The sequence below is a fragment of the Corvus moneduloides genome, chromosome 3 (genome assembly GCF_009650955.1).
Source record: "Corvus moneduloides isolate bCorMon1 chromosome 3, bCorMon1.pri, whole genome shotgun sequence".
Classification (NCBI taxonomy): Eukaryota; Metazoa; Chordata; class Aves; order Passeriformes; family Corvidae; genus Corvus; species Corvus moneduloides.
Genome location: NC_045478.1, coordinates 27,427,144 through 27,438,509, shown reverse-complemented (window position 1 = coordinate 27,438,509; position 11,366 = coordinate 27,427,144). Strand labels below are relative to the sequence as shown.

At 38.8% G+C, this 11,366-nt stretch overlaps 1 protein-coding gene across 2 annotated transcripts in view; it reads left to right on the top strand.

Moving 5' to 3' along the window:
- The window catches only part of DST (dystonin), a 132,256-nt gene that overhangs the window by 13,183 nt on the left and 107,707 nt on the right, over positions 1-11,366 (top strand). For both annotated transcript variants that reach the window (XM_032104679.1, XM_032104678.1), the window contains 7 exons: positions 14-148; positions 2,595-2,683; positions 3,370-3,502; positions 4,593-10,151; positions 10,363-10,509; positions 10,664-10,879; positions 11,063-11,209. In XM_032104679.1, coding sequence (XP_031960570.1) covers positions 14-148; positions 2,595-2,683; positions 3,370-3,502; positions 4,593-10,151; positions 10,363-10,509; positions 10,664-10,879; positions 11,063-11,209 — 6,426 coding nt within the window. The remainder of the gene's footprint in view (positions 1-13; positions 149-2,594; positions 2,684-3,369; positions 3,503-4,592; positions 10,152-10,362; positions 10,510-10,663; positions 10,880-11,062; positions 11,210-11,366) is intronic.

Genomic DNA, 11,366 nt, shown 5'->3' with positions numbered 1-11,366 from the left:
TGGCACTCATCAGAAATCAGTGGAAGAGGAAAAGAAGGAACATGTTGAGAAAGCTGGAGATTTACTGAAATGGGTGTCAAACCTCAGCAAGACACTCGGCAAAGAAGAAGGAGAAAAGGCTGAAAAGACAGATTTACCTAAGCAGCAGGTACACAGATGTCTTTGATAAAGCACCACTTCCTCTTTTTAGGTTTTTGCATGGATTAAATTCCAAAATAATCCATAAACACTTTTTTTTCCCCCCTACAAATCACCATCCACATTTTCCTCAGTACATAATTTCACATTTGATTGTGAGTAGAGAGTTGGGTAAACAAACATCAATGTTTAGGGACACAAGCATATTACTCAAGAATAAGCTCCCACTGCTTTTTACAGACCTAGCATGTGACATATTCTGACACTGCAAAATATCAGTTTAGAGAAACCGGACCCTGCACGCCCTTTCTCAGCCTTTGTAGAGGGAGAGTGCATCGTGTCAGGACAGCCTTTTGGGTACCAGGAGGGAGAAAGTTGGTAGGAGGGGCCTGAAGGCCAAGCTTCTATTTATTTGCTTTTCAAAAGTTAATCTGAGGGGTTCTCTTAAGGGATAGTCAAAACTGCTGCCCTAGGAAGTATAGCAGGCGTTGACTGAGGCCTCTTTACTATCACACTAGTCCACAGGCTGTTGGAATGGCTCATCTTGGTGCCGTTGTATTTAACAGGACATTGTCACTGTGTACAGTTGTAACTCTGACCATAAATTTCCATCTGTGAAGTTTCCTGTCATTTCTAGGACCTCCTCTGCTAGGCTGGCCCCATTAAATAGCTTAGTTACACCTAAAAAGGTTTCAGTAGGTGAAGGTCTACCTGCACACTGAGCAGCAGAGGGACAGAGCAGTGTCTTGTCCACATCCCTCAGTAAAGGGCTGGATGTGTCATCATACAAACATAATTTTGGCCCTCTTGGCAGCCTGTTCCTGTGTTTTTATTTTGGTGATGCATTCTGGTGCCACAGTCACTGGAGCAGCATCTGCATAAATCCTACTTTCTGTTGGGAAGGTTGGCAGTCCTGATGACCACTGCAGCTTGTAGCTTTTTCAAAGAGGACCCAGTGCTAGCTCTGAATTTGTCCCTATATCTACAGGAGGAAATAAGCTTGTATTGATTTGAACATATTGATTGGTAAATTAGTAGTAGTTAGGATCAGAATTTGCAGAAGCATTCAGTGCTGGTCCTCTTCTGCCCTTGTTAATGACAACACTGCAAACCTTTATCAGTGTTGGGCCAGCACTCAAGTCCTTAGGACATCTCAGCTTACCATGGCATCTGTGGGTGTTGTCTACCCTGTCCAGCCTGAGTCTCCAGTGAGTAACCTGTGAGCTGGCTGTCTTGGCTTCCTGTGGGAGATGGGTGTTTGCTGAGGGTCTTTGTTTCCTTTGTGAAGTGGCACGATGAGGTAGCTGCACCTTTCAGAGGTGCCTGGGTTTGTGCCTCCGCTGACTAGCAATGGTGCCTTGACAAATTGTGTAGAAACATGTAGAAACTGGTGATTTGATAGCTAATGTCAGCTGAAATACATTTCACATAGAGGATTAGGGTGGCTGTGGGGTGTAGTCAGGTACTGGGAAGAGAAGCTGATGCCAGTAGTGACAGGGTGCACACAGCAGCCACAGTGACACTGGCTCCCTGAGTAAAGGGATCTCATGACCCCACCTGCTACTTCAGCCTGCTCACATCACCTTGTGTAGTGCATCCAGTGGTTCTCTTGGTTCCTGTGCAAGCAGCACAAGTGGTGAGATAGTGGCTTGCTGGTGGTGATTGCAAAGGGAGACTCTTTGGGCCCTTTGATACAATGCGTACAAGGACAGAATTGGTTGTGTCCAAACCCAGGTGAATGAAGGGCCCAAGCACCTTGCCTGAGATCTAGCACCTGTGTTGAAAATATCTCCAGCTGGCAGAACTCCCTTTTGATAATTTGCCTTTATTTAATCAAAACGGGTGCTTTTCTTTGAAGAGACTGCAGGGAGTTTCTCAGGAAAATTAGAAGATTAAATTGCCACAAGTTCCTCTACCAGAACAACTCCTTTAGTGGGGATGACACAGAACTGATAGTGCGAAGAATATTAATTAATAATTCCTTTTTTCCAAGTTTCTCATGTTGCATATGTCTCTGTTACTGAATTTCATGAAGGTGTGTGGTCTTCTGATATGTTTTTTCAAAAATTTGTTCTCTCTCATTTTGGTGAGCAACTTCTTGAACATGACCATCTTACACAACTTTTATAAAGCTGCTATAAACTGTGCCAATTATAATAAGTAATTTTAAATGATTGGTTAATTTTCCATCAAATAACATTTTGAAATATTCTATTTGTTTTGCTCAATAGTTTTCTAAAAATAGCTTAATTAAAAGGCATATCACAATGACTTATCCATATATAAATTATACAATTCCGATAAATAATACTGCTCTAAGGATAGCCAGTATTTTAAAAAAATCAAACTCTTATATTATTGAGATTAGTCCCAGATAAAAATACAGTTTTGTTTGGTTTTTTTGTTTTTATTTATGTACATAATGAGGTCTTGAACACAGGTTATTTATTTTTCAGATTTCCCTTCATGAAATGTCAACCAAGAAAGAACAAATAGCTGAAGCTCTGCAGACTACTCAGTCATTTTTAGCTAAGCACAGTGACAAGTATGCCATTTTTTATTTTTCAAATAATGTAAATTATTGAATCAATACATACTGTTTGCTTAAACAGAAATCATATCCTCATCTTATAGTTCTAATTGCATTTCATGTACAGTTCGGTTTTTTTTTTGTCTTCCCATTTGGTGAAGCTTGATGCAACTTTGTTTATTTCAAGAATTTGATTTGGTTTATATACCCCTGGTCAGCTTAAAGAGATTAGACATTTAAATTTTCATTAGAAGTCAAAATAATTAACAATTTTGTTGTAAATGAGTACTTGAACTACATGTCACAAGATTGTTTCATCTGTGTCTGAAAAGAGATGGTTTAATGTAGTTGATGGACCACCCCGGGACTCCTGGTTTGATATATGCGTGTTCCAGTAATCCCCACTGTAGCAGTTTAAGATACTAAATTGCTGACATATGTCATGACTCCTTGCTGGTTATGTTACCTGTCTTGACTGGTAATCAGTAGACAAAGGCCCATGCAAAGGTTAAATGCTTCTTTTCCTGAATAACTGCAATCAGATTGTAGCTTTCTTGAACATCTTTGTAATTAGGCTGTATTTTTTCCAGACTACTTGTATTTATGTCTGCTCCCCATTTTTAAGTAAAGGTAGGCAGATCACTCCCAACAAGTCAAAAATTACCCAGAGATCTCCATCTTCCATTTTTTTTTCATAACAGAATGACAGATGAAGAGAGAAATGAAATGGAAAAGCAGGTTAGATCCCTCCAGGAGAGCTATAGCTTGTTATCCAATGAAGCTTTGAAGCAGCTGCAGGAAGTACATCTGGGTGATGAAAAGATGGAAGAAAAGGTAACAAGATTGAAACTTAGCTTTCAGTCTCTCTTGAGATTTACTGCATGGTTTTCAAACCACACATGATCAGCAAAAGCAGAAGCTGCAATTAACAGTGTGTGGAAGGAACTTGGTATTTAATTGACTGAAGGTGGTGTGTATTTGCTATGAAATACTGTATGTGACCTTACTTGTGCACATGAGCATTCTGTTCATCAGACTTCTTTTGTGAAGAGTCTTAATAATATGTGCCTTGCATGAAGAAAGATAAGCAATTCATTCATCTCTTAACTCTTCTCTTAAAAGCCATTCTTTGACTGCTAGATAAGTCTGCGTTTCTGCTGCAAAAATGACATTGTAAAATAACATGTTAATCTCTCCCATATATCACTCAGAAATGTCCTGGAAGAGATCTACTTTCCATTTTTCTTAAAATTTTTCTGGGTATGAAAACAGGAGGACATAATACAATTAGCTCTGAGACACTATGAATATATTTGTTAATGGATATTAGACTTAAATATGGAGTTCTCAAAAATTATCTTGCAAGCGAGTGTTCTCATATACATATAGAGGCAGAGTCTGTGTAATGAGTTCAGATAATGTTGCCAAACTGACTTCATGCTTTCCATGCCAACTAAATGCAATATTTGGTGCTAGAGTATCTGATTCCATATTGTTGAGTGTATATACAGAAATGCTGTATGCTGTAAACATGAATAGCATGGTTGTGTTGAATCACATACTGTTTCCAAATATTCTAACCTTTCACAGACATTTATAGCATGAAAATGTGCCTTTCAGGTATATGTTCTATTTGCTCTCTCTGCAATAATTTCTTCTATTGTCTTTCACTAACCCTGTTTATGTATGCAAAGCATAGGTTTTCAATTCACAGATGCATGTTGGTTTTAAATCTTTTATCACATCGTGTGCTGTTGAATGACTGACATAGATCACTTGCGCATTTGAGCTGCTAACATTCACAACATTCCTCCAGGCCTGGTAAGTACATGTTTTTATGCTTATCATGCGTTCAAAGTCCAAAGAAGATTTTAAATATACAGTCCAAAAATACTGATAGCTTTTCTTTTATATTTCCTTTTAGGTGAATAAAGTCATTGCTGGTGTCATTGACCAAACAACTGGAGAAGTCATTTCAGTCTTTCAGTCTATTTTAAGAGGTTTTCTTGACTATGACACCGGAATTAGATTGCTTGAGAATCAGCTGATTCTTTCTGGAATAATTTCTCCAGAATTAGGAGTGTGTTATGATTTGGAAGAAGCTGAAGCTCATGCCTTAATTGATGAGCAGATTCTGTTGCACCTGCAAGAATTAAGTAATGCAAAGAAGCTTATGTCAGAATCATCGTTAGCAAATATTCCAGTTGTTTCAGCTTTAGAACAAGGTCTAATTTCAGAACCTCTGGCTGTTAAAATTCTTGAGAATCAGCTTTCAAGTGGGTATTTGATTTTGCCATCTACTGGAGAAAAGCTGTCTTTGCAGAATGCTTTCCAGAAAAACCTCATTTCTCCAACCTTATATGCAAAACTCCTGGAAAGAAAAGACACATGTAAAGATCTCATAGACCCCAACTGTGCCGAGAAAATTTCCCTTGAACAGATGGTTCATAGAAGCATAATACATGAAGCAACAGGGTTAAGACTCCTAACTGTGAAACCACAAGAAAAAGGGAGAATTATGTTGAAATGTGGAAGGAGGGTAACTATTTTGAGGGCAGCCCATGAAGGGCTCATTGACAGGGAAACGATGTTCAGGCTGCTGGGTGCTCAGTTAATGTCTGGAGGAATCATTGACCCTGACTCAGGGAAGCGAATGACTGTGGAAGAGGCCATGAGACAAGGAATGATAGATCAGGACACTGCCTGTGGGATCCTCACACATCAGGTTAAGACTGGTGGAATCCTTTGTCAAAATTCAGGACAACGCCTGACTGTTGATGAAGCTGTACAATGCAACTTAATATCATCTACCAGTGCTCTGCTGGTATTAGAAGCACAGAGAGGCTTTGTGGGACTAATTTGGCCTCACACTGGTGAAATATTCCCTGTATCAACTTCTTTGCACCAAGATATGATTACAAATGAGCTGGCATTCAAAATACTGACTGATAGAAAGAAAATAGCTGCACTTTACATTCCAGAAACTTGTGAAATAATCAGTCTTGACAAGGCTGCAGAATCAGGGATAATAGACAGTAATACTGTATCTGTTTTGACCAATGTGACTTTACCAGATAAAATGCCCAATGTAGAAGAATTAAAGTCTCCTTGTAAAAATGCTGCAAAATGGTTATCGACTTATGAATTTCTGCCATCTGTATGTCATGACTGTGAGGAGGAACATGAAGATTCTGGCACAGAAGACCATGTATGTCATAATCTAGATCAAGCTAAGAAACTATTCATGTCTTACCTGATGGTAAATAGTTATATGGATGCCAACACTGGAGGGAGACTTTTGTTATATGATGGACAACTGCAAGAAGTCATCAATATGTTGCTGGAAGGTGATAGGACTGGGTACAATGCTGGTGTGTCAGAAATGGAACTTAGTAACAAATATGTAAGCTCAAAAGGAATTAACCTAAAATCAGTAGACAGTGTTCAGGGTGATATTTCGGGTGCTGAGAATTTTTGTAATAACAGGAAAGTAAATCAATGTGATGATTTAAGGAATTATGTATCTTCACAAGAAGATCTCCATGTGTGTAGGCCAGATGTTTGCAATACTCTTGGTACTGAGCAATCAGAATATACACAGGAGATTTTGTTAACTATCCCTGCAGAACTCAGAAATGTAGTAAGTAGCACTCAAAATTCCATAAAGAGAAATGAACTCAGAGGTTTTTTGGAAGTTTCTGAGTGGACAGAACTCAAGCATAACAATCAGCAGACAAATTTAGGAAACATTGAAGGATACCTTCCAAATGACTCAAATACATGTCTTATTTCAGAAACAGCAAACAAAGAGATTTGTGTGGGAGACAGTCTGGATAATGAAAACAGGAATGATAAAATGTTACAGAATTCCTTGAGTGTGAATGATTTGTCAGATAATGAAACATGGAGGGAGCTGGAAAGGTGCACAGAATATGGGCCTCACATATTTCAAGCTGACAGTAGCAGAATGGTACAGGACAGCAGCAAGAAAGATAACTTTCAGAGAGGTCTTGGTTCATCCATCAGTGCAGACACTGAATGTAGACTTCCAGAAGAATTGGTTAGTCAGTGTGGTGTCCCACTAAAGTTTGAAGACAATGGATATGGTGAGCAACCTCTACAGGAATATGGGGGTCCATCCCTAGAGGGCTGTCCCTGCATACATGGAAGGCCATCCCTGGAGGATTGTACTGATTTTCGGAATAAACTGTGTCTAGGAGACAGCATAGACATGCACCATAGGCCTTCATTGGGTGGTGATACTGTCATGCACGATGGACCACCTCTGGGGGACAGCAACAGCACAGCACAAAGACTGACAGTAGAAGAAAGTGATCTTGTATTCCACAAGTTAGTGCCGTGTGACAGTAGTTCTGACTCATCAATAGATGGGGGCGATGGCATCCCACAGCTTGAGAGTAACTGCTTGCAGCATAAATTTGGTGAGGTGGCCTCTGAAGAGGACAGCTCTCAGTTGGATGATGGTGATGATGATGATGCCTATGAAACACCTCAGGGTGATGATGATGACAGTGACGTCTATGATACTCCACAAATTGATGATGATGATGATGATGATGATTCCTCTGACACTTCTCGAGGTGATGAAGGGTTTGATACCTTGCAGTTGGGGGATGATGATAAACCGGAGCCAGAACTGGCTGGAAGATCAGTTCCATTAGGTTTTCTGGAGGAGAGAGGTGGACGAATAACCCTAAGAAAAGAGACCAGCTCTTTTCAAGAACTTGCAGCTAATGCTGGAGAGAATGTTTGTGCAAATGTGAAAGGGCAACCTGAGACCATAACTATAGCTTCTGCAAATGCCAAAACTATGGAAAAAATCCCTGAGGAAAGGGAAAGAATGGGGAGTTTTGGAGAGAAGGAGCAAGAGTTACCAGTTACTGTTGAGAATGAAGGAAGAAAGGAAGGAGCCATGAGCTATTTATGGAATATGTGTGAAGGAGATGTACAAGACAGGAATGAGGAAGTTGAAATGAAAGCAGGAGGTGACCTGTGTGGGGAGGAATATGAAGGTACACAGGAGGAAGATTATGAGGAGGATTATGATAGCTATGATGACTCTGACACTGATTCTGACAGTGAAAAAGAAATGGATATTTTTTATTCACATCATCAATGTATAAGTAAAGGTGACCAGCTGTTAATTTCTGTAGAAGATGTAGAAAGGAGCAATGAAAATAATCAGAATATTGATGACTGCTGCCATTCTTTAGACCACAAGACAGGATATACTTTGCATTTCCAGTCTAACCATGAAAATGGAAAACTATCCTCAGTAAAATGTGAGTCAATGTCAAATGTTTCTGAAGAAAGATGTGTTGGTCTTTCATGTACAAGTGAAGAAGATAGACAGGAGGAAACAGAAGATGACTATGGGACTTTTGTAAAAAGTAAACACATGTCACAAGATACTCCTGAGCCCGTTCAGTCTGAAAACACCTTTGACACTAAATGGATATCCACTAAGAGTGAAGAGAGTAATGAAACACAGTTTAGGGTTCCAGGATCTCAGCTTCTTGATGATACTGTGAAATCTGACATCACTGTGACAGCCTACCTACAGCAAGCTACTGATGATGATGAAAGTACTTGGACAAATTTACTTCTCTCAGAATGCTTTACTGATAGTGTGAATAAAGACAGTAATACCATGCCAATGTTAGATTCAAATCATGGGGAAAGAAAGAGAGAGGCACTATTTGCAGAGGAAAAAGTATTAAATTATCTGGAACAACTAAAGGAAAGTTCATCCCAAATGCACAATAAAATCCCTACAGATATTCCTTATTTGAGTGATAATAGTTCACTTAGTGACCCGGTACATCCAGTCACCAGTTGGAAGCATGGTCAAATAGAAAGAGGTTTTGAAAATCTAACAGAAAATAAAAATAGACTAAATATTATGGAGGCATGTGATGTCATGGGGTTAAGTAATAGTCCCATTCAGATGGAAAGCCTCGGGGCAATATTTGATGCAACAGTAATTAAAGCTGATAGAGAAACTCCTGTTGCAAGTGAAGGAAAAGTAAATGTTGATCAAGCTTTTCTTGACATTCAAGGTGCAAGATCAGATGAATTTAAGAGAGATGTTAACATTTCTGCTTCTTTAAAACAACATACAACATGCATAAAAGAAGGTGGCCATTCAGAACTCGATAAAACTGAATTCTGTTTTGAGGACATGGAAAGAGGGGAAGAGGGTATACAGAATGAAAAGGATTTTCTGCTAAATGTGGAAGAAATGCATTCAAGTGAATTTAACACTTTTCCCCCACCTGATACAGAAAAACCAAAGGAGATTAACATAACTAAAGAAACAGGGAGACTTAACTGTCAAAATACTGACAATGTTCTTAAAGACATTCCAGAAAGCAAAAGCGGCAATGATAGTGAAATCTCCCCCATAAAACCAGATGCTTTAGGAAGTACTGAGGATGCCAAAGAATTAGGGGATGGAAGCGACATGCTACCTACTGGGAGACATACCCATACCACTGATGTTTCTTCTGCAATTCTGAGTAGCATAGGGGATAACTTGAATTATGGTGCCCAGAACGAACATGAGATGCTGAAAAACACAAAGGGAGAAAATGTCATGGTCAGTGAGACTTCCTCCCTTGGAAATGGTTTCAAAAAACAAATGTCCATGGAGTCATTGCAAAAAGAAATGGGGCCCTGCAAAGATTTTCAAGTAAAGGAAGGTATTTCACAATCAGCAGATGTGTCTGACACACTAATGGAAGACTTACAGAATATATTGCAAAGGAAATTGAATATGGGACATGTTTACTGCAAGCAGGAAGGTGAACCCCTAAGTTACTATGATACCAGAACTTTAATGCAAAATTTACTTAAAATGGTTAGAAGCACCCAGCTTGCAAGTGAAATGTCTAGTGGGTCAAATCTGAAGCAAATAAGCAATGCTGTTAGAACTGCATTAATGGTTAACACGCTGTGTACAGAGCCCAAAGAAAGTGATGCTCCTTCACTGCTTTGGCCTGATTACAGAAGTCCTGATCTTCTTCATGATATTCTGAAGCAGGAATCCTGCAAGCAAAAGACAGCTGATCCAGATGAAAGGAAGAGTGAAACAGACGTAAGAGCTCCTGTTCCCAAGCTTGCTACCACTGAATTTATGGAAATTTTTCAAATCTCACCTGGAGATGAAAGTACAAGCAAGTTAGAGGAGCTGATAAATGGTTTGCTTATGAGCTCACAGGTTGCTGGTACCACTACAGAACATGAGGGTAAAGGCAAAGGAGATGGGCTTTATTCTCTTTCCTCAACAGAACTATCAGAACTTGGATCAGAAATTGATGAAGGAAAAACACTGGCAGATAACACAACCACTACTTGGAAAAGTGATCAGGAGCATGGGAAGACAGACAGCCTGTCCAAAGGCTTTACTGAGCCTGTTTTCAAAACAAAAGAAGCAGTTGTGGGAGACACCCCCACTAGCATGGTAAGTAACAACAGTGGTATGTGCTCAGTGTCCTTCGTTAAAGGAATTGCATGGATCTTTCCATGTGCTGGACAGAATAATTGAACTGGAAAAATGGTTGAAAACTCAGATTATAAATTTAAAATAAATCATAATAAACCCAAGGACTTTTATTGCTTATTTTCAAGTCAGTTTGGAAAATCTTTTTTTAATTTTTAAAACTTATTTTCAGTTTGATGGAGTACAGCATTGTTTAAAGTTAACAGAGAAAATGCGAGAACATTTGGCAGTGCTTCAAGACATGAGAAACCACCTAGATAAACAGCAGCCTATTAGTAACAGCCTGGAAATACTGAAAGCTGAACTGGAACAGCTAGAGGTAAGTAAACTGTTCTTTATGCTTGTACTTCAGTGGTGGGTGGTAGGAATAGCCCTTAGATTTTAAAAGAGAGATTTAAAATATAGTTAAAGCAATTCAGATTTAAATGTCTTTCTTAGTAACTTAATGCATTTTATATATGTTCTCTTTGTAGTCATTTGAATCAGGACTGGCTACCTTTGCAATTATCCTAAAAAAGGACATGAACTTGGCAGAAGAGTTCTTAAAGTCTTGTAACAGGGATATTCCAGAAGAGAAACTTAAAGAGCTAAAGATAAGCTGTGACTCTTTGCAGGAAGCATTTTTGGTGGTCTGTGATAGATCTTCAAAACGAGCAAAGCAAATAGTCAGCGCTGTTGACTTGGAAATGGTATGTTTTTATCGGCATATGGTTTTACCTTAATTTTCTTCAAGGTAATTGGGCTGAAATAAAGGAATTTTCTTTTTCTTTATTTTATCTTAGTATAAAGATACATGTATCATTCAATTTGATATGGTAGAAAATGTGACTAGACTCCAGGAGCATAAATAAATATACAACTTCCCTTTCTAGTCTAAGCTTGCAGGATTACACCAGCAACTTTTAAACCAACTGCACAGATTTTCAGACTGGATCACAGAGAACAGTAAAATCATGCATGACTTCACAAAGAATACTACTGATATAGAAGAGGTGAAGAAAAGTTTACAGCTGTTTAAAGTAAGTGCTCTTTATGGCAGGTGTTGATGCTTTTGGCAAATGTTGCTCCTTATTATTAATTATTAGCTATGTTTGTTATTCCTTCTCAATAACCTCTACTGCTTAAAGAGATGACCAGAAGTAATTACTTAAGAAGGCAACTACTTGATAATCCAGT